The sequence below is a fragment of the Gavia stellata genome, chromosome 1, assembly GCF_030936135.1.
Source record: "Gavia stellata isolate bGavSte3 chromosome 1, bGavSte3.hap2, whole genome shotgun sequence".
Taxonomy (NCBI): Eukaryota; Metazoa; Chordata; class Aves; order Gaviiformes; family Gaviidae; genus Gavia; species Gavia stellata.
This window is the reverse complement of record NC_082594.1, coordinates 64,392,899-64,417,702: the sequence shown is the minus strand read 5'-3', so window position 1 is coordinate 64,417,702 and position 24,804 is coordinate 64,392,899. Positions and strand designations below refer to the sequence as shown.

The window sequence follows — 24,804 nt, the reverse complement described above, 5'->3', positions numbered from 1 at the left end:
TTCCGGATTCTTGAAACGCACATACTCATTCACATACAATTTTTTAGCTGACCATGAGAAAACACCAGAAAGTTTGTAGTCATAAACAAGCAGGATGAATTAGATGTGATTTTGTATCTTTTCTAAATCATAGATCTTTGGCTTTATCAAAATTTTTCTTCTAAAAATAGGAGCATTGAATACCAGTATCAAAATAGTCAATGAACAGTCATAAAACAGATGGCATTGCTTACTCTTCTATTTTACCAAGAAGAAACAAACAGTGCACACCAGACATCACAACCACAGAACCACTAGCCCTTATGACATAAACCAAAATCTTGTTGTATTTTCTTTTTAAATATCTCACCAGCTTTACTCATACTTATATGCTGGTATGGTACAAATGAAGTTACAAAGCCTTGAAACCTTCTCTAGTCTACAAATAGAGAAATACAAATGTAAATTGTAGAATATCAACCTCACACTTCATTTTACACAAATTACTCTTGTGGTTCAAGGTGTTTGTCAAAAAATGATTGCTCTCACATTAGCACAAAACCCCTCCCCAAGACACCTCTTTTCATCTGTACTTATTGCATGTTTGACTCACTTCATGCCACTATGAACATTTTTTCCTAGCTTTCATGCTTTTTTATGGTCTTAGTTATCCTAATGTTATGCAGTTGCCTACAGTCCAAACAATCAAGTACTATACTTGGTTTTCAGTCACTTGCCCAACTTAACCTACTCTTGTCTTCATCTAAGTCCAGTACTGAATAATGAGACAAAAGCTTAATCACTAAAGAAACTGCAAAATAGAGCAAAATTAATTCTAAGAAGTATTACATAGCATATATGAAGCCACAGCTCCTCACAGAGGAAATATATATATAAGTGGGGCTTGCAAGGTCCCAGCTTCTGTTGAGTCCCAGAGCCCTGCAGTACCTTTTATCTATGGAGGGCACGCTTCTACTCTTTTCTCTACTTCAAGCGCTATAGCTATTATTGCATTTTTGTTTCCTGTAATAGCTCTACCCTGGAGATTTTCACAATAATTTTGGGGACTTAAAACCCCTCCATTTTAGGACTGACACAGTGACTGGAAAAATTTGGGGACCTCTGCTTTAGTCTTTAATAATTTCCTTACTATTCCTCTAAAGACAAATACATTCAGTAGAAAATAATGCTTAAAACAAGTGTATGAGGAAAGAGGCAAACTCCTCACAGAAAGCTGTCTCCTTTTTTTATCAGCTCTACCGACAGGCAATAAACATTGATGACTAAAATGATATATGTAAACCTCATATGCATGTAAAAGCATGAATATTAATGAGATTTTTCAATGTTTTTCCACTCACCCACTAAAACAGGAAAGGCAGGCATCTAATTTGCATCCCATCTGCAACAGATGTTGAACTAGACAGATAAAGCAACGACCCATGAAAAAATGTAAGGAAAACGTACCTTACAACAGTAGCTCTAGATGTACTAGCTGCATAGAGGTACAAGGACAAGAGGCAATAGTGCCCAACCACACTCTAATGATGCTTTCTATTTCCTTCTTTCCCCATAAAAATTGTGAAAAAACACCTCTTATTCCATTAAGTCCAAAAAGCAATAAATATACAAATGCAAAAGAGTAAGTATCTCAAGGAGATTATTTACTAGACTTAGCTGACGTAATGACTGTTTTTTACATGTACATGTAAAATGTACTTTCCAACATGTAAACTGTGCAAATAGGCCAGCTGAAAATTTCACGACATACCTTCCCACAGTCCTCATCTCACTGATTCATTTTTTTCAGAAGACATGCACTCTAAAATGATGGAGTCTATCAAAATGTTATTGTGACTTTTCTTGTTTTTTCCTGTCTATTTAAAATACTTGCTTTTTAAAATTTTTGTATTTTCAGGCTCAGAAAGCAGAATATGAGTTTCGAACAAGACAAACATACACAGGTTGCCTGCTATATCTGTCTGTGTCTTTCTGTCTACCAATTCTGAGGTGTATTCCTCACCCTATTAAAGCGAATGCAGATTTTTCTGTCATACCAAAGATGGCATTTCTTCCTTTTTTTTGTTTTTAATCATGGCAGTTGGATGTAAGGCTGGCATTCCACTTGGCAAAAAAAAAAGTAAATTACATTTTGACATTTGTTTTTGATGACGCACATTGGAATAGAACAAAATTAACAAAAGAATTCCAAGAACTTTTTTAAGTTTCTTGCAGACGGAAAGCAGAAGAAAGACAGAAGCCTGTTGCCTCCTTCCCTTGTTAGTGTGCTCACCTGACTTGCAGGAACAAAGCAGGCATAGGTCTTCACTATAATCCCTTGTGTGCTATCAAAACTCAGAACATCCATGCCAGAGAATGAGCTGTCTCTATAAAGATTAAACCTACGCTAGGCTAAGAGACAAATGTGTTTATTTGTGAATAAAAGAGGGTTTGGATTCGAGCACTGACCTGGGGTTCGCCATATTTTCTGAACTGTTAGCACACTTCCTCGTATGGACTTGGCTCATGCCAGCTAGCACTCATGCAGATAGTACTTGGGTATCATGTAGGTCACATGTCAATGGTCATTTCCCATAGACTGTTTGAGCACAGCCCCATCTTTTGAGGAAGAAAAGAGTTTTGTCTTATGGATGTGCACTGACCCATCCCACATATCCCTAGGCCAGAGAACAGGTCCTGGCTTGTTTCTATTTCATACTCTAGGTACAGCCAAAGATGCTGACTCTATAGACAGATGGTTAGAAATGTGAAGTGCTTGGTTAAACTCCAAGAAAAGGAATTGAAATAGTTTTCCATTAACTTTTTTTTTCTACTAAGTTTAGGATCTGGTGATTCAGCATTTTCTAACACTCTTTGCATCAAAATTCACAGCTCAATGAGCAAATAAATCACATATAGAAATTTAAAACTCTGAATGCATTAAAGTCACAACTCATTTGACCTGGTAGTAAACATTATTTACATTATTATAATAACTTATTTGTGGGCTCCTTCAAATTCTATTCTTCTCATCTACTTTTCTGAGCATACAGATGAGTTTTCTGTATTTTTTCACCTTGATGCATGTATCTGGTTATCATACTGATTGTATGATGCATATTTTACGAGACATAAAAGAAAAATAGCCATAAATACAGCATAAGTTCCAATATAACTATGCCTCTGGAAATTATTAGTTTTTGAGGTTTTTGTAATGCTAACAAAGAAGCTTCCTGTTTATTCATTTAAATTACATATACTTAACAGCATTCACAATCTGCTCAGATAATAATCTCTAATGATTTTTATTTTTTTAAATACTGAAATAAGTCACTGAAATAAGTATGCATTCTAGCTCTTACGTGTAATACTATGATATACACAGTTGTCCCTTGTGTATGTGGTAAGTGATACTAGAACAATCAAAAGGGCATCAGGGGATACTCTATCACACAGTTCATATGGCCAACAATACATAAACAAGAATTATAAGCCAAAGACAATTTTTTTTTTAAAAAAAGACCCAATTAAGTAAAAGAAAAGATTTAATCTATATTTGTTTGTAGCATGAAGCAATAATTCAATTCCAGGCCAGTAATTTCAATCTGCTATCAGAAAAATATCCTTCCCAGCTGAGAGGAAGAGAAATTGCCAGCTATGATAAAATTCTGGAAATTACTCATACTGCTTTCTTTGTTTGAATGCACAGACCTTGACATTACATATGATCAAAGAACAACTTTTACCTAGGAGCCAACAGAGACACAAAATGCTTTATCAATGTAGTCATTTGATACTCATCTCCTATGCTTCAGGTAATAAAAATCTTACTTCATGAGAAATAATATTTTGTTAAGGCTTTTTTTCATTATTTCTGCAATTAAAAAAACCTGAGGCTACATATAAATTTGAGCTGTTGGTTTTCTCAAAGCCACAAAAGTTACGAGCTTTCTCTATTAAAAATGCATGTTTCAGATGTAATAACGATGAAATTTTTCTCTCTGATCCCCCAATAAAGGCCTAATCTGCATGCCATATTGCCTAAGAATGTATGAGATTTCTGACACAAAGCATAGGAAATATCATGCTGATCTATTTCAATAATATATGAGTATAAAATCCAAGTAATGACTCCACATATCCTATTGAAAAATTAAACAGTACATGATTACTTTGAATGTAGTTTGGAATGCAACTGGTAAGAATAAAAGATAGTGAAACTCATTAGAATTAGTACACCCAAAAGGCAGGGATAGGGGGAAGGCGTTGTTCAAAGCTTTCCTTTGGTATCATCACTAAATAAAAATTTTACTTCCCAAATTGTGAAATAAAAAAAAAAAGTGTTACTTGAAAATATCATCTCTGAAAACTAAGATCTACATATTATATACACAAATATGGATACAATATACATATAACTACATTTCATAATGCATGGCAAGTAGTGTAGAATACAATCCCCATCCTCACAGGGTAACAAAGAATACATTAACAAGAATATTCAAAGTACACAGAAATTTTGGTCTTGATTGTTTTTCTTCAACTAAGTTTTTTCTGCCTGATTCTTGGGACCAGAGGCCAGCTTGTAATAGGAGGTATCACCTTATTCCACAAGAGAAGAGAATGGAAGAAACAAAGCACTGCTCATAGTGAGCAATATGTTTAAGTTACTGCAGCTTAATGTTCTGTAAAAAACTGAGACTGTCAATAAATACAACCAAAAAACATTAGCAAGACCAAAATGAAACAAGAAATATCTAAGATCCAGTTTCCAGGATCAGAATTATGTCACTTCAAAAAAGAAAAAAACCTCATATTTTCATTTGACAAAACATGTGAATTCTTTAGTTTACTAAAATTAAACTATTTCCTGAAGTGATTAAACTGTTTTATCCTCTTTTGTCCATAAGAGCCAAAGCTTATTAAGCCCTTGCCAACTGAAAAGTTCTGTTAATCTATGGGGTTTTTTTAATGCAACCAGTCATTTAAAAACACAGCAGCTGACATAGCACGGTTTCTAACCTAGCCCATGTTAGTGCTGATTTCCCAGATAGGACTGTTCCTGCTTATTCATTTCCTGTGGAGCATCACTCCTTATTCAGCAACTACAGGTATTTGGCAAAGTTTGTAGTTTCTACTGCTTCTAAAAGACCACAAGATACACATTCCTTCTAGCTTGTGTAGACCAGAATTTCACAGAGAGTTGTCTGCAGAAATTTCTCAGCTAATGGCACTAAAAGAGATTCACCTTTAGTTCTGCTGTCTTGTCTTTTAATTGTAACTGTTGTGGGAAAATGCACTGAAGTAAGGTGAAACAGTAGGAGTAAAGTTTTGAAAATCTGCTCTGTGACCCTGAAGTGACTCTAGATCATGGTGGAGGAGAGAACTACCAGCATGAAAACCTCTGGTTGCTCTTTCTCATCTGAGAGATTAGCAGCTGTTCTTCCAATCAGTTTCTGCATATGTTTTACTGCACAAACTATAAAGCAAAAGTCTAGCCTAGAGATAATGAAAAATTTAATAATTTTAGCTAGGTCTGCACCAAAGCAGAATCAAGCAGAAGAAAGTATATATGTTCTTGTCCACACTCCTGTTGAACATCTAGAAGCAAGTGATAGTCTCAGTAAGACCCTAAGCAAAACACCTCCCTTTCTTTTCCTACAATTATAGGAGGGTTCCTTCTAGTAGGGTTGCAAGCATTTACTTTTCTGACCAGCAGTACTTCTCTTTTGGACTGACTGTGTTTTCATCACATCACTGCACAGTCAGCAAGGCCACAAATTGTATGACATGAAAACAAGATGTAAGCCAAGTGCAAAATATTTTATGGTATCTTCTGACTGAATAGGGAAACAAGTGCTCTATGGGATTTCAAAGCTGAGGACTTTTGGAGATGGACTCGTATGATTGACACATGAACTCACTGATTGATCTCATATGATTAACGCATTCCTCTGAAATGCATTCAAACAAAAAGCAGTGAAGTGTGCATGATTCTGCCAAGGCTGTTATACAGTTTTTTTGAATTGGACATGGTTTAAATGGAAGCAGTATCTTGGTCTTTTGTTATGCTTCAAGGTCACGGTAAATTATTTAAATGGAAATTTTCCCCTCCACCCCCCAATTCTGAAGTAGTTTTTTTCTTAAATGGCTAAACACTTCTGGAATATGTGTTTCCCAAATATATGTAACAGAAAATAAAACCTCTTATACCAAAAAAAAAACCCAAAAAACCAAAACAACATAAACAACATTTAAGTCCTAAACATTCAAAGTTAGGACATGCCAGATTTACAAGCAACAGATAATTGCCTCCTTTTGCATTCACCCTATACACTGAATGAGATTGTGATCGTGTGGAGAAAACTGTAAAGGGTATCCAAATAATCAGTGCCTGTATCCTAATGCATTAACGCAAGAAAGGAGTTAACACTGCAGCTATAAATCTGGCAATTCCTAGCTTTAGATTACAGTCACTTATTTAGCAATGTAATATTCTTTAGACATGCTTTTTGTTTTTGCAGTCTCCCAGGTTGTGTTTCTTTCCTTTGTAAACCAAAGTTGGAGACAAGAGCACACTTTGGGCAGCGCTAACAGTTGTCCCTCCCCTGTTGTGAACCATGAATAAGAGTTTGAGGAGCTCTGAGCTCTCTGACTGCCACAGCCCCTGACCTGCCACCAGTAGCTGGTATGAAGCAGCTGTTCAATTTGCAGAGAGGCAACTCTTTGCAGGGCCAGGCTGATTGCAGGGAGTGATCAAGGAAACAAGGCTCCACAGTGCAAATGATAGTGCTGTGTTGTGAGGGGAAAAAAATTACTATAGTCTTCAGCTTCATTAAGTTTACAATTTCCAGACCTAAGCCCATTTCCAGAAACTGCATGCCGTTACCTGTTCAAGTTTGGTTGTAGTGCTCACAGTGACATTTTCAGATGCACTGTCTTGAGATTGCTGCTTACATAAGCCTTTAGCTGCATCTTTAAACATGGTGTCTTTCTCCAGCAAACTGTCTTGCTTGGCAATCGGTAAAGCCAGGGGATTGCTACAAAGAGAATCAACAAAGCAATTAGACTCCTCCTGAAGATGTCAAACAAATAAAAGATTGCCAAGTGTGGGTGGCACAAACACAGAACTAAGATACAATTCAGACCTAAGACACTAGTTCCCGGTCCAAGTACAAAAAGAAATTGGTGAGAAATAAACTGTTCACATAAGTTAGCCTGTTCCCAGAGACACAGAGAAAACTGCTTTGATTTAAAATTCACGTTTATGCATATCTTTTCTGAAGCAGAACTGAGGAAGCCAAAGAGAATATGCATGAGTCTGCTTTTGACAGCACTAGGCTGGCAAATCAATAGCCAATTTGGAAACTGAATTTAAAATACACAATTAACCTACGCAATACTGTTTTGAAAATTAATATGCTTTAAAATAATTCAATACAGATCTTACCATTGTGGTTAATAAAACTCAATTCCACCGCTTTTTAGCTTACTTTTAATCAGACAATATCCAAGGTATATTTTATGACCAAAAGCTGCTTTGAATTTGTGATAAGCGAAAAAAACCTCAAGCAAACAGCAGACTCCTGAAATTACTGCAACGATACACAATACTCTTCATTCGCATACAAGTTAAACCTATTCTTACATGCATGGAGATGTTTTCCCTGCTGACACAGCAGATCATCTCACACTTCTGAAAAACAACAATGCCAAAATCTTGGATGATTTTGGCAGTGTTTTACATCCAGAGGAATTAGTGAGGAATCAGCCCCAGGAGATGAGAACACAAACATCTTAAAAAATAATCGTCTGGGCTCTGACAGTGCAAATGAGACAATCTCATGGCGTGTACAGCAGCTCCTTGCCAAAATGTGTGCATAATTTCTTTGAAAGGAAATGTGGACTCAATGTGGGAATAGGGCATTCCACTATGGGATAAAGCCCAGATGTCAAAGTTAGTTAAAAAAAAAAAAAAAAATCTCATTTTTACTCTAAGTTACTTGAGTTTGATCACTGATTATAATAAAGCCAGGATTATACACACAGTTAACTCAAATAAATTGAAGGATGACCCATAGCTAACGCTGATTTCCATTGCTGTTGGAAACAAAAGTGAAACAGAGACATAGTTTTAGAAGGGTACAGTCCTAAGCAAAGGCAAAGCACCTTCCAAGTAGAATTCTTTGGAAAACAAGTCAAAGTAGTTTCCCATTGGAAAAAATTACATAAACAAACTGTTTCTTTTGATGAAACCCTCAGTCTGCAAACATCAAAAGAATTAGTTTCAACATTTTGTAATGGAATATATACAATTTCCTTTCTAATGATGTTTAGCTTCAGACATTTTAATGTAAAGTGTCTAGAGGAACACTAGTGAAAACATTTTTTTTACTGCTTTGATTGACCTAAGGTAAATTTGCCATAAATTTATTTACCAAATGTCACATGGCCGAAAGATCCAAGATCCAACTGTTTTTGCCTTTTTTCTTCATTTGGTTTGCAGAACAGAAAAGCCATTAGCCAACTCTTTTCATGAAGTTGACAATTAGGTGTCATAGAATAAGAGATACCAGTGATTTAGACAGTAGAATAAATGAAATAGCTGTGACACCCACAAGCAGAAATGTCTAATACTAATTCACATTTTACCCAGACTCAGAATTGAACAAAACATAATTAAATATAAATTTTTCTTTTCTTTTGCTATTGTCCAAAACTGCTCAAATTCCTTTGGTCTGAATTATTTTTAAGATTTAAGCACAGACAAAGAGAAGAAAGATTTAAAGGAAAATATCAGCCAAATGAATTCAAATATTAATAACCAAAGCACTGCCATTTATAACTTTTTATTATTCATGTGATGGTTCTTTTAAATTGTGAAGATCCAGGATTTTTTTTCTGTGAAGTTGAACTTTACCCATTAAATCTTACCACTTTTTGTGTTAACTATACAACACACATTAGAAACACTTCTTAAAATTCAGCTGTAAACTCCTCACAACCAAATAAACTTTTCAGGTGTCACAAAAGAGAAGTAGGATGTAAATCACATCAAAGTGTGGGGAAAAATGGTGCCTACTGTTTCCACAGATGCATTTTGAACTTAAGAGGACAAGAATAACATGACTTAACAGGTGTCTTCCATGTATTGATGTACAGGAGAATAGCCTATAAATTTCGTGCATTTGTGAGATATTAACAGGATTATCGTGATGGAAATGCTGACATATAATTCATATTACAGCAAAAATGAGAATGAATACAAAAAAGAGAAAACATATTAAAATTACTCCAACAGTTCATTATGACTCAGGCTCAAGAAGACACTGTGAAAAATAAAACAAACCTAAATAAAATGTTTCCTGAAAACAGTGGCTTTTTAGAAAAATATTTCTATTGATATTCATATGTATTTCTATTAGTCACAAGATGAAGTCAAGCAATGCCATTGAAAATTGAACTATAGGACAGCGTAAGAGAAGGTTTTATGTTAATGTAGGCAAGTGGATTAGCATGAACTGTCTTTTTATGAAAATTAATGGTAATTAATAGATAATTAACCACAAAGGGAGACTTAAGCCAAAATAATGTTGCATAGTAGACGGGAAGGAGAGTTATCTAGGGTAATCTTATTTGAACAAGGTATGACTGTTGCTACTGGCATACCCAACCAGGAAAAAATCTTGCATGTTTTATAGCAGAAGAGTCATTTTCATTTTGAGGTGTATAAGCCATCATATATAGAATTCATTTGAAGCTTTGTGTAGGTTGTTTTTTTAGATAAACTGAGATGGTTTTCTATACATTGCCATCCTCTAGCATGTCCTTGTTTTTCAAGAAAAAAGAAATCATACAAAAAACTGGGAGTGACAATCAAATAATTGGCAGGTTTCTCATCAATATTGGAATCACTACTGCAGCCTATAACTTGGTAGAAAGATGTTATAAAAAGCATTATATCAAGGCAGATTCTGCAATGACATTTTCCTGGGCTCTTTGAGCTTATAGCTTTTGTTGGAGAGAACTTCTGTTACTGCAATCCTTCCACAAGCAATTCTGAGATCCTCCAAACAATTTCTGAGCCAGTTAACAACTGTAACCTGCATAATCTCTGAAATTTCAGTCTAAAAATGTTTTTAAAGTTACATAACAGAAACTTCAGATCGGATTAAACACTAAAAGAGTGTTTGAAACTGCTAGAATAATTGAAATGCAGGTTGCTACATAAATGGTTAAATGGAAATGCTCTGTAAGAAGAAAAATATAATCTGTTTTCTGCTTTGTTGTCTTGAACACATCTAGGTATATTTTATCTCACATTCTTCTGCTGATTTTGAAACACATCCGTTACTATAATTAATATTTACTTACTTAAATATGTATCAGAAAATATATCATGTTGTTAAGTTAGCATTACTCTGAGAATACGTTCCTAATATTTTAGTATTTATTACTACCTAGATGACTACATTATCTGTGTGCTTTGAGACTGTTTCACTAAGAAAAGTTCTACGAGTACATGTGCTAAACTAGAAGTGCAGTGGTGATCGTTGCAGCCATATCACAACCCTAAAGTCACCTTTAAACAGATACGGCGGATTTAATTTCCTGAACTGTAAGCCATGTCAATTAGCTTATTCTGGTGCAGGTATTTTTGCCAGTGGAGTAACAGAATTTCTTCTGATTGTACCATTAGAATTAAACTGGCAAAACTTTCCAGCATAGACCTTAGGTTTGCTGCATTGGTCAACCTTCAAAAAACCTCATGACATTAGTAAAATTCTGTCCTTTAGCTAATTTACTTGGTTAGCCTTCAAAGAAACTTGTACTGGTAATAGAAAGGAAAGACAAATGTTGATTATATGATAATGTGGTCTCCAATACGAAACCAGCTCCCTACTCGTTGGCCTCTACTGCCACCCATTTTCATGGGCCAGGTTCCACCATTTTATTCACAAATGATATTACTTTAGCAAAACAGTGAGAAACTCACATAAGGTGGCAATGCATTAATTAATGATACGTCATAAAGATATTTGTAAATCCTTACAATGAGATGCTGTTAAAATTTATATAATGCAATGAGTAAAGTGCATTTTCAGCAAATTACTGTACTGGGCATAAACTGCAACATTTTGGTAGCAGAGGGGCTGCAGGGGGGTCTCTGTGGGAACATGCTGGCCACAGGCGGTTTCAGCCAGCTCCACAATGGACCCGCCACAGGACACAGCTGAGCCCGCTGGCCAAGCTGGTGGCGCCTCTGTGAAACCATATTTAAGAAAGGGAAGAAAATGCCACAGGGAGAGAGGAAGAGGGAACAAAAAGACTGAGAAAGAAAAGAGGGACCACCAAGGTCAGAGGAGTAGGAGGTGCTCCACGGCAGAGCAGGCACAACCACCCCCTGAAGGGACTTCAGTTAATTCTCTCTTCCACTGTTTCCTTCTTGGTCTTTTCCTGTGTGGCACATGGAGGAGCCACGCTGTCGCACGTACACCCCTGGAAGGACTGCAGCCTGTGGATAGGTCCACACCAGAGCAGGTATTTCCTAGAAGGCACTGTGGCCCTTGGAGGAGCTACGTTGGAGCAGGTACTCCCCCGAAAGTACTGCAGCTTGTGGAGGACCCATGCCAAAGCACAGGAAAAGAGCAAGAAGGAAGGAGCGACAGAGAGAAGTAACAACCCTGCCCTGTTGAACCCTGAATCCCTCACTGAAGGGATTAAGTGTAACTCGAAGCAATGACAAGGGGGGATTAAGTGTAACTCGCAGCAATGACAAGGGGGAAGAGAAGAGGTGCTTGGAGTGAAGTTGAGCTTCAGAAAGGGGGAGGAAAGATGTTTTCCTTAAGTGTATAAATGTTTGCTTCCTTTTTTGCTTTCCTTTTTAAGCAGTATAAATCTAACTGAGAATTTGTAACTGCCTGGAGCTGTACCATTTTATCTGTGATTGCACATATTATTTTTACTTTCAGGACTTGTGCCTGCTTCTCTCATAAGCAATGGTAGTTTTACTACACTATTCCCATCTACCTTAATAAAAGGATGTTTGGGCCTAGAGTATTAACGTCTAATAATACTGCTAAGAAAACCCCAGGTAATTTTGCTGGCAATTATAGCAATGTATTTTATTACTCCTAGTCTATATTTACAGAATTCAGGTTGATAAAAAGAGATGAGAGATACAAATACAAAAGATGATTCAGTAGATTTCCAAAATGAAAGATTTACTTACTTGATCCATCAAATTGCACAGAATCACAGAATCACAAAATGGCTGAGGTTGGAAGGAATGTCTACAGGGCATCTTGTCCAACTCCCCTGCTCAATCAGGGACACATAGAGCCGGTTGCCCAGGACCATGTCCAGGTGGGTTTTGAGTATCTCCAAGGACACACAGACAGGATTCACAAATTGACAAATACAGTTCAAATGATAACCTGGCCTCAGTGCATCACTCTTAACAACAAAACCACTTACAGTTTATTGGAAATTGTGGGCAGATCATGGATGATCTCTTCGTATGGCTCTTCTTGAGGTAAAGTAGAAACAGCTAAAGGGTCTTTCATTTTTCCCTCCCAAACAATTTCAGCCTTCAGAAGCATTTCCTCAATAAACTCAGAAGCTGCAACGTCTAGGACATTGAAACACCAAGATATCAGACAAAGAAAACAGTGCAGAAAACCTCCTTTTGGTTCAAATCTCTAGATCAGATTAAGATTAAGCATGTGGCTAGATAAAATGAAAAGAACTTCTCAGGTATTGATATTAAACTTGAAATTACTGAGAAAACAAAGGCAAAGTAAATTCAGTATGGAATTAAGTTGTTATTTGCAAAACCTCAAAACCATTCTCACTGCGTAGTGAACTGAAGTATTATTCAATAATTTATAGGACTTCAGGAAAAGCAACACAGTTGTTTTCAACTCTGTATTTCAATGAAAACATGTACTGAAATCCTTTTCAAACATTTTATATTTCTACAGACTAGATTTATATGTCTTGCACATACAGAGGTGTTGAAATCAGTTGTGTTTGCAGACCAGAAATACAGTTAACCCAACTGTCTTAAATATGTACTAAATGCGGTTAGCTAGCTGTTTCCTTAGATGATCTCAGTTTGGTCCATAGCCTTTTATACAAATACAAACTGGCACGTATCTAACCACAAACAACTTTCCTGAGGTTAAGTGTCATGAAATTCCTCCTTGTGAGTATATTTGTAGGTGACACATTATTTGACGCATGACATATCTTAGTTTATTATGCAAAGGAAGTTTCTCCTCATAATCTGATAGAAAAATTCTATTTTATATATTACTGGGTTCCTTCTTCATTATGTCCTAGGGATAGAAGGTTGAACAACCATACGTTTCTTCTCTCCAACGCTGCTATCTAGCATTACTGCATTAGCCCTGCTTTGATCACTGGATTAGGTGATCTGAAGTCCCTTCCAACCTAAAATATTCTATAATTCTGTTTTCTTTAGAGTCAGTCCTTCAGCTCCCTGTTGCTATCTGGTCTAAGAAGGTCCCTTCATCTGTGGGAAATAACAGGTGTTACACTTGAAAACTGGATGGTGAATTTGTTTTCAGTCAACAGTTACAGAGATTCGCATTCATGAGGCTATGTACTATCATCAGTTGAGACGGAGAAAGGAACTTGGTAAGAAGGCACCAAGGAAGTGTAAATGCAGCTACCACCAAGGCACTGAAGAACTTACAAGGAAGAAACATAACTAAAAATAAACAGGGAATGCAACAAGTGGGAAAACATACTATCATTTGATATGACATCCTGCATGATCATGACTAGCGGTTCTCAGGAATATATGAAAAAACATATATACATGCATCCATATGTGTATATAACTCTACACCCTATATAAACTATATGTATACACACATATATATGTGTGTCTGTGTTTGTATAACTAAGAAAGCAAGAAGGAAAGAAAACAGTGTCAGAGGAACTAGTACATACATAATATACATGGATTTTCACTTACCCGAAGGCTTTTCATTATTGCAGTTAAGAAGATTGGGATTTGCCCAGTGCATCAAAAGCAGCTTCACAAGGTTGGTCTAAAATGGGCAAAAACAGAGGTGTTTGAAATGGCAGAAGTAGGACAGGAGCCGTATAGCTGTCATTCAGTTTATTCATTCCTTCCTGCACTAGCTGAAATTATATGATAAACTACAGACAACACCACCAAAATACCACCTTCTGCAGCTACTACACACATTGGTATAAATCACAAAAGGGAGAATAAAATACAGTTCTCGTGTGATTTTAGTGTACCCTCAGCATAACTTCACCCCCAAAGTCTCCCTCCATCCTTACACATGTAAACAAATCCACATCAGTAATGAAAAAAACTAACCCTCTATCACCACCTGTCATGACTTAGATCACAAATATTTCTTTATGCCTAACTAATTCAACAACTGTGTACCATCACTGCCAAAGGTGTCTGACTCACAGCCATCATGAAAGTAAATCTGTTCTCTGTCAGTAGTAGAAATTGGCATATTTATCTTATGTTTACCAAATCCATTTAACATATTAGTGATGGTAGCAATTATAGTAGAGTAGAGTATCATGTAACAAAAAAGTCTAAAACATATTTTTCAGTTCCTGCAAGAATGCTGCAAGCAACTGTTTTCAGTGAGCTTTTCTATTGCTGCACCGAAGTCTCTAGAGGTATTTCTCCATCAAAGGCTGTAGTCATGTCTACCCTGATGAATCGGTTGGTCAGAAAGGAGTAAGAAACTGCACAAGGAGCAAAAAATACATTTAGAATGTGAATATAGAGCTCAACTAAATGAGAGAACTGTTTGCACTTTTGGATATATGCTAAAGCAAATAGAATTTATAATGTAAATGTAACCTTCAGAGGAGACCAGGATGAGCACAGGGGAAAATAAGCTGTGCAGAAAAGAAAGGATTCTTCAGAGCAGAAGAGAGCTACAGATAAATGAGACCTGAATTGGAAGGCAGCTAAGGGAAAGGATCATAATTTGACATCAAAACAACCAATAAATAAATGAATAAAGGCTAAAAATGAAGGAAATCATTGCAATAAAAGTAATAAAATTCAATATGGATTCAGTACACAGAATCACAGAATCACTAAGGTTGGAAAAGACCTGTAAGATCAAGTCCAACCATAAAAAAAAAAAAAAAACACCAAAAAAACACACACACAAAAAAATACCAAAACCACCCACAAACCACAAAATACACCACAACCCACACCAAAACAACCCACCCACACCACACAGCACCATGCCCATCAAGCCACATCCCACAATGCCACATCCACACGCTCCTTGAATACCTCCAGAGAGGGTGACTCTACCACCTCCCTGGGCAGCCTGTTCCAATGTTTCACTACTCTCTCAGTAAAGAACTTTTTCCTAATATCCAACCTGAACCTCCCCTGGCGCAACTTGAGGCCATTTCCTCTTGTCCTATCACTAGTCACTTGGGAGAAGAGACCAGCACCCACCTCTCTGCAACCTCCTTTCAGGTAGTTGTAGAGAGCGATAAGGTCTCCCCTCAGCCTCCTCTTCTCCAGGCTGAACAACCCCAGTTCCCTCAGCCGCTCCTCATAAGACTTGTGCTCCAGACCCCTCACCAGCTTCGGTGCCCTTCACTGGACACGCTCCAGCAAGTCAGTGTCTTTCTTGTAGTGAGGGGCACAAAACCAAACACAGTATTCAAGGTGTGGCCTCACCAGCAGTACAGGGGCACGATCACCTCCCTACTCCTGCTGGCCACACTATTTCTGATACAGGCCAGGATGCTGTTAGCCTTCTTGGCCACCTGGGCACACTGCTGAGGCACAGGAGGCAACTTACTACAAAAGATCATGATAAGGAGGAATCAGTTAAATGCAAAAAACCCCCAAAGTTCTAATCACAGAGAAACAGGAAAATATTGTTGCAAATTTCTATAAAAATAAAAAGATCTTGCTCTCAGCTTTCTAATGCTGGCTTTCCATTCTGACAGTAACAGCAGAAGATTCAGCAAACTCTTGAAGCAGGGAGGAAGCCATAACAGGTTTTTTTCCAAATCCAATTAGCCCTGTTTCAACTGAGAACCCTCAACACATCTCTGTGGTTTTTCATTAGGAAAAAATGGAGCATGCTTAGTCATTGAGCTGACTTAATCAGCAGCAGTTGCATAATCTCATTAACAGCCATTCTGAAAAATGGTAGTGGTTCTATCAAAGGAGGAGGGTTTTAAATGCACCTTCAGTTTAGTAACAATACACAGCTTTTTGGGTTACCAAAGTTCTGGTTTTATGCCACAAGAAGTCCCTTCCATGCTGCAATGTCAATGTTTCCTGCTGCCAAAGAAATAACTCCAGCTGGAAATCCTTGATGCACGTCACCAAGACTAAGGTATTCAGGTCACTGCTAATTTCGATTACCTGCTTTTGGATACATAAAACTGTCTGTGTTAGTTTTAATCTCATTCACTTATGTTTTAGGAGGAGTATTTTAAAATCCAATTGCCAGATCTTCAGAACTGTGCCTACGAGTAGAAATATTTGTAGAGCAATTACTGCAAATTATCACTATCCAAAGGTATTTCAATTGCAGAGTTAAAAATAAAGTAGATATGACTATGTTAAGAGAAACTGCAATATCCATTGAAATATTGTAGACTCTAAGAATAAAGTGACAATATATATTTTGATTCTTATTTCCCACTGTTGGCTTTGCCAATTCATACAAGTGAAAAAGCCAGAAGCTTTTTCACCAAGCCAGAAGCTGCTTGCCCCCATTTTCAAAGGCCTTCATAGATCCTTCATGCTCTACTTATTCCCACTCATTCAGCATTCAGACTCCAGTTCCCACCTCACATCAGCCTGTGATACATTTTCAAATACCTATTTCTGTGCTTTTTCTAAGCTGTTTCATATACTAGTAAGGAAGTTTTCAAAACATCTCCAAAACTACATTGTAAACCTCCATTCACAGCTTGTTCTGATGTGATGCTTGCCAAACAGAAAAATGGGTAAGGCACTGCCATACCACCATTCAGGTGTTTCGAAAAATGGCTCAATGGCTGGGCCCAGAGTGTGGTGATCAGTGGCAAGAAGTCTAGGTGGAGGCCAGTAACTAGCAGTGTACCCCAGGGATCAGTGCTGGGTCCAACCCCGTTCAACATCTTCATTAAAGATCTGGATAATGGGGCAGAGTGGATGTTCTGCAAGTTTGCAGATGACACCAAACTGGCAAAAGTGACTGATATGCCAGAGGGTTGTGCTGCCACCCAGGGGCACCTTGACAGGCTGGAGAAATGGGTTGACAGGAACCTCATGAAGTTCACCAAGGAGAAGTGCAAAGCCTGCACCTGGGGAGGAACAACACCAGGCACCAGTACATACTGAGGGCCACCCAGATGGAAAGGAGCTTTGCAGAAAAGGACCTGGGGATTCTGGTAGACACCAAGTTGAACATGAGCCAGCAATGTGCTTTGGCCGCAAAGAAGGTTAATGGTATACTGAGATGCATTCGGAAGACTGTTGCCAGCAGGTCAAGAGAGGAGATCCTTCCCTTCCACTCAGTGCTGGTGAGGCCGCACCTGGTGTACCGTGTCCACTTCTGGGCTCCTCAGTACAAAAGAGACATGGATACACAGGAGAGAGTCCAGCAAAAGGCCACTAAGATGAATAAGAGATTGGAGCACGTCACATATGAGAAAAGGCTGAGAGAGCTGGGACTTTTCAACCTGGAGAAGAGAAGGTTCAGGGAAATCTCATCCATGTGTGTAAATACCTGAAGGGAGGGTGCACAGAGGACAGAGCCAGGCTCTTTTCAGTGGTGCCCAGTGACAGGACCAGAGGCAATGGGCACAAACTGAAACACGGGGTGTTCTGTCTGAACATGAGGAAACACTTTTATACTGTGAGTGTGACCTAGCACTGGCAAAGGTTGCCCAGTGAGGTTTTGGAGTCTCCATCCTTGGAGACATTCAAAAGCCGTCTGGGCATGGTCCTGGGCAGCCTGCTCTAGGTGGCAATGCTTGACCAGGGGAGCTGGACTAGATGACCTCCAACCTCAAACATTCTGTGATTCTGTGTAATGTGGAAAAGGTTGCCTATGGCTTTTCCAAAAAAGACCCATTTTTTCTCCATCAGAATCAATTTGTTAGCAAACTTTTAACGGTTTGATTATTTATGGACAGGGGAAATTCTTGATGAAAATATATAAAAAAAGAAAGCTTTACATAGGCAAGATTAAATAAAAAGGGGTTTTGTGCATGCAAAAACTCTGAGCTTGGTAAGCAAGACAGAAAGCATGATGTGCAGGCAGACCACCACAGTTACACCGAAAGAGCTATGGGTTTTTTTTCCAAAATAGCAAAGTGGAAAAAAAAAGCACTCTGGCTACAGTGAACCTGAGCTTTAGTCCTCAAAGGAAATATTACAAGGAAATTAAGTGCAATTCACATTAATGGGAGCAACACTTATGATCTAAGGAGCTAGAAAAACATGCACAGGTGAACAGAGAAAACACTGACTGGACATGGGAGCACTGGAGTTGAACAGTTCTTTAAACCTAATGAAACATGGAGTGCACCACTGAAAATAAAAAGCTATAAGGGTAAAAAAGGCAGCATAAATAAATTAACTGCAATAGACACATTATAAAGCCTTCAAATACAATTTCACCATGCAAAAAAAAGGGCTAAGTTTTATCACACATTAAATGTTAGCTAAGAAAGCCCAATGCTCAGTTTCATAAACAACGGGCTTAAGTGCACCAGTGTTGGCCAGCTGACATTCTGTGAGGCCTGATGCCACAGATAAGTGACTGCAGTGACAGGGTAGGAAATACGGGGCATGAAGGAATGATAGAGATTCCTCAAGAATCTCCCTATGCGCTTGAGGCTGCAAAGGCAGCTCCAAACTGCTCTCAAGCCATGTTAGTTTTACAGCTAGTGAATTAGCTGGGGAGCAGAATCAGTGCTCCTGAAAAGTGTCTCCCTCTCCTGTATGGTCAGCTATTTTCCTCTGAAGCAACACACAGGATGCTAAATCTGTGCCAGCAACTGCAGAGGATAACCTGCTGGCTCTGGCTGAACTTTGAACTCTTGAGTTATTATCCAAGTCCCAGTGCCACTACCTCAGATCATTTATTCCCTTTTCTTTACCATTGGAGAGATACCTGCTTAAGTTGTAAATTCAGAAAGCTGGAGATTTTATGCAAATATCCTGATGTGCTACTTTGCACAGCAATGAATATGCACCATCTAATTTGCATGCACCCCCAGCAGTAAATTCCTTCAGTCCTTCACTTTTCTTCCCTGTCAAAATCAACATTTCTCTTCACTCCTCTCTCCCTGTGTCAAAGTTGCACATTTCCCACCATCCTTAGTGACCTGGTTCACCACCCATCTTTTGTTCACACACCCCCATAATTTCTTATTCCTCAGGCCCTTTTTTCTCTGTTTCCTGTATCTGAGACTCCCAGCTCCTTACATGTGTCTCCCCAACTTGCTTTCTTCGACCCTTTTATTGGTGCTCTTATCCCTTTTTTTGGGACAACACTGTTTTTCTTTTCCTTCTTGACATCCATTCCTCAGTTCTCTTTGACTAAGGCCTTCCCACTACCTTCCTGCAATTTCCTTCCATCTGCTATGACTTCTCAGGTTTCCACCCCACTTTCTCTGGATATGGTCCCCAGCATGCTTTTAACCACAGTGAGACAAAGCCATATAATAGGTAACTAGTGGATCAACAACCTTAGATCAAAATCAGTATTATTTTGGACCATCAATCTCACAATGGTGTGTGAAAAACAGTGAAATGCCCAAGTATTATTTTAGTATCTAAGGTGCTTGTTCACTAAACACAACAAAATCCTAGGCAGAACACATGAAATACCACTGGTTACACCATTATTATCTGCAGTCTTCACCACTAAGTAAGACGGCCTACATGTGCACTCACAAGAACCAGTTTTCAATTGCTCATAAGGCTAAACTTTACTTCACTGGGTTGGAAAAGTGCATGTTTACATCACTGTGTGATTTTTGTTAGGCACCTTGCTAGGATTGCTGCCTGTGAGTGCTTATGATTTTTTATTTTTTTTTAAATTAGGCAGAAAAATAAATCAATGAAAAATAAAGCACTTCTGGGAGCAGGCTGTGGGCAAATACATTGGTCAACCCTTGTGAACTCCAATGTGTGCATGATTTGAAGACTTTGTATTAGGCAGAAGATAAATTCCGCGGGCTGAGAATATTCCTATTGTTGTCTGTTTGGAAAATTGTCGAAACTTAGCCAAATTTCAAACCTTGAAAAAATCATAGCCAACAGATGCTTACAAGACAGTTTTTAGATTATAATGGATAAATCAAAGAGCCCACCTTTGCTAGTATGGTCCACTGTAGGCCTAGATGTTAGTCTAACCAATATCAGTGGATGTTTAAAAGATTTGCAATAAGAAAATGTAAATCAGGGAAGTAGTTTCATTATTACTATTATTACCATTACTAAGCTTCTGTGAGAGAAGTGCTGGAACTTCATGCTAGCCATATATTCAGCAGATGGAATAAATAAGATCAGATAAGTCATCAGTAAGAGACTCCTTAGAATAACACTGGAGAAATATATTTAACTAGTGGAATGGGGTGATAATCAGCACTTCACTAAGCATCAAAGACATTGAGAAGAAAAGTGCAGGTTAGGAACCTGTATTCACTTAAGCTACTCGGGAGTGAAACAAACCAATGCAAATCCCAAGACAGAGACTCCCAACATTTGGGAGTAAGGTAATTATTTAATTGTTAGAGCTACTGTGAATTGAGTTTTGAAGACCATATATTTGTTCTCCATTGCATAACAGTACACCTTAGAAGACTGAGTCTCCCTTAGAGCTGAAGTCTCATATGTAACCCCTTAAATAACAGCAATATCATTCAGAAGCTAAATAGCATTTTCTCTGCGATTGCAAATCTGTTCCACAGTACTGCTCTAGACACAGAAATTATGTCTGAAACTCATTACAGATCTCCCTTCTTAATACAATATAGATGAGGAAGATATTTTTTCTACTTGAGTGCAGAAAAAGGGGACCATAACCACCTGTGGTCAGTAAAGTGGAACAGATTAGAAAAAGTAGGTTGCAGGAATGAGACTAACAGCAGGGTAGAAAGAGCGGAGGGGAAAAAATAGAACAGACCATGGACAAAATGCTGGACTTTGGAACTAACAGCATGAAATAAATGAAGTGAAAGGGAAGAAGAGAGACGTGGCAAGGAGCCAGGATGTAGGTAGAGACGGACTAAGCAGAAAAAGAAAATGAAAGAAGAAAGTGACATGGTGAGGAAAAAACACCGAGATTGAACAAGGAAGATTGAGACTGTGAGCAAGTGGGAAAAAGGGTTAAGTATAACAGAAGGGCAGGAAGGTTGGCATGAAGCCAAAGCAGAGAAAAGAGAAAGCTTGGATGAGAACCAGGGAGAGGAGGAGGGGCAGAAGCTGACTGTGCAAGGAAATTAGGATTGGGATAAAACATGTATGGAAAGGACATGAAGCCAGGCAAATGAATGGAACAATAAGGCAACAGAATAAAGACAAGAATGGAACAGACTGGAGGCAATGGGACAAATAAGTTATGTGTGGGAGGAATGAACTGTAAAGACTGTGTCTGTTCATACACAGAGCTTGGAACGGAACCCAGGTTCCCCAAGTGTCACCACTACCTTTCTGCATTCAGGATGTTTAACCTATATGGCCTAAGAGTATGCCTTTTAAACCTCTGGAATAGTTCAGGTAAAGAAGGACAACCTAATACTGTTTTCAGCTATCTAAGCAAGTGACAAAGCTTACTTAAAAGTACAGCTGAAAAAAAAAAAATACTACAGCTGAAGTAAAGACTTCAGCAGTCTTTAATTCAAGACTGACAACCTACATTTCTATTTTTCAATCCACCAGGAAATTAGACAAGAGAAAAAAATAAAATAAATCGGGGAAAAATATTATGTGATTTTGTGATTAAAGATGCTTATAAGTTATGTTCCTACAAGTTATATATTAATATTACAGAGAGGATCATAATTGTGGTACTTCTCAAAGTTTATGCCTGAACAGTCTTAATAGACTTCTTTTTCATATATGCTTCCCATGTTTTTATATATATGTATATATATTTATATGTACATATATGAGAGAAAGTTACTATAGTTGGTATTTCAAGGAAAATGAAATTTATATCAATGACTGAGATCCTGCAATAATCAAATAAATACATAGCATAGTCTGCACATCTCAGCTTTAAAAACATACATGTAAACACTGAGAATTTTATAGTAATTTTGTAAACTGAGGTTGCCCCTAGTCTGTATATGAAACTCAAATGTGTAAATCTGTTTTCTTATCATTTGGTATGGTGTGAATCTAGCTTTTCTTGCCTTCAATTAGCATTTGAATCATTTATAGAAACCTGCTGAATATATTGAGAGTGAAAGAAAGATATCACAGGCAGAAATCCCAAAGTGGTCTCTCTGCTTGAGAAAAATGAGAGTAATTTGATCTGAAGGGAAATGCTGTTCTTCTACCTGAATACAATCATGCATGCCAAAGAAGAACAGAAAGACTAAACAAAAGAGGGTGAGATATGTCTGGATAAAACATGCTCTAGAGGATTTTCTGACCATAAATGAAAGATTCCAACTGCTTGACAGGGAAAATATGTATTCCCTGAGTGACTATACTCTACCCTTTTTAAAATACTGAACAAGCACCCCCTTCTTTAGGCTCTTCTCCTTGAAAACATTTGTGGAATGTGCAGAAATCCAGAAACTGCATTCAAAGGTACTGCTATGGCAATAGCCAAACTTGAACGAGATTAAATATCATTTTCTACCATGAGTTCAGGTATCCCCTTTTCATTGAAGCATATTCTAATGATCTGTGTGGATTTTTTTTCTATTTTGGGGTCAACATGTACTTAAAGAAAAGAAAATGACACTACAGTTCATAATTGAGTCAAATGACTAATGTGTTTTGGTAATGATGAGCAAATTAGATCACATAGTAAGAAAGTGTGTTCTCTTAGACATCAGCAAGAAGCACAGAGTCCCTTCTATGATCTGAAAGAAATGCTGTGCTTGGATGAACTAGACAGAGGGGTATGATTCAGTCCAAGCACACAAGCCAAACAAATGTGTATTAAGGGAGAATACACTTACAGAATGGCAATTTCACACACAAATCTTGAAAATGGCACAGGATGTATATAATATGCTAAGAAACATGAGCTAGGCATCTGAGCTCACTAAGCAATTTTTATTTATTTGGGATATTTCCAACTTGTTAATGGGAAATCCTTGCTAGTGCAGGAGTTACTCTTGGAGAGGTACAGTCAGCAGTTCAACAATTTTCTTATCTTTTTTTTTGACATCATGAAACTGTTAAACCTCAAAGCCGGAGGCTAAATCTGTCTCACTAAGTAAGAGAGTGCAATGGAGTAAGCTTAAGTATCCCTTATAGTCCACACTGCTTAACTGTTACCTCCATCCCTGACTCTGCTTTGGACCACTCCAACCAGCTCTCTACAAACAAGACTAATCTCCTATAAAGGTAACTAAACAATATGAATGTGAGCCAGACTGTTGTCTGGCTTAATCTCTAGCCTTCTTTTATTTAGCAATTTAACAGTTTAGACATAGACAGCATCCCCCAAGGATGAAATTTTGGGAGATGTAGTGTTTAAGCTACTGGGAAGTCAGCTCTGACCTGTACGCCTCCGATAGCTGGTTTGAAAGGTGACATGTCTGTGATAAACAACAAAGAAACAGCTTGTGCCTGGGAATTGTGCCAAAGTACCCCAGGCAGGCGTCAGAGCTGCAGCCTGTTCCCACCATGGGGAGGGTGAGTGTGTGCTTTCCTGATCACAGCAGCCTGGAAGATGTCCAGCGGGGACAGCACTACCAATGCCAGATTACTAGCTGTTCACAAAGCGATTGCTATGCTAAATTCAAATTAGGGGACCACTCTGAGAAGTACAAGTCGCCCTTCCGCAGTTGGTATCAGTGCCAGCATGGGTAGTGTGGTGCCCAAGTGACAATGTGTGCCCCACTCTGGTGTGCACAGGCAGCAGCCACATATATACCAACACTCCCCATGCTGCACATAAATGAGACAAGGGAGTTCAAACTGCCATCAATAACAGTATTAAGAATATATATGTCCAAAAGGCCCTGTTAAATTTACTTTTGCAACCCTGGCATATTCTAATTTCTTGAGGCTTGTTTTGCTGCCCTTATAATATGATTTTGAAGAGATTTTTGTGCATCACTGATGCAGATTTGCACGTGTGTTGAAGAGGTTATTATATTCCATCTTTTTGTTAAGGTAAAATTATTAAGGTAAGCAACCCTGACCTTAATAGCTCAATAATATCCATTTTTTATATAATGTTAGAATCTCAATGTGCATTAAAAATAAAAATTTGCCTTTAGCCCTAATAGTTACAGGGAGGGAAATGACAACAGTCCTAGAAACTCAGAACAACCTTGCTTAAAAATATGCCTATTTTTTAATGCTATTACCATTATTTTTTAATGTTTGCAGCTGGTAGTATATCAGTTAATAGTGTGTTGCACTTGTTGGTAACCTAATCTGTTCCTGCAAAGCAGAACCTCATCTTACAGAGAGACTGACCTTCAGGCATTAGCCTTAGTTGCCTTATTCTGTACTTAGTGGTCATATCCTGTATATAACCCTCAAACTCACTAGTAATATCCTGTACACCTATGCAAGAAATATGTACCACTCTGGATCTACACACTCTGGCACTAATA

At 38.0% G+C, this 24,804-nt stretch overlaps 1 protein-coding gene across 1 annotated transcript in view; it reads right to left on the bottom strand.

Annotated features, from left to right (window-relative positions):
• The window catches only part of MYO16 (myosin XVI), a 301,679-nt gene that overhangs the window by 189,553 nt on the left and 87,322 nt on the right, over positions 1-24,804 (bottom strand). The window contains exons 7-9 of the mRNA XM_059817431.1: positions 13,985-14,060; positions 12,457-12,610; positions 6,869-7,019 (exon numbers count right to left, since the gene is read on the bottom strand). Coding sequence (XP_059673414.1) covers positions 6,869-7,019; positions 12,457-12,610; positions 13,985-14,060 — 381 coding nt within the window. The remainder of the gene's footprint in view (positions 1-6,868; positions 7,020-12,456; positions 12,611-13,984; positions 14,061-24,804) is intronic.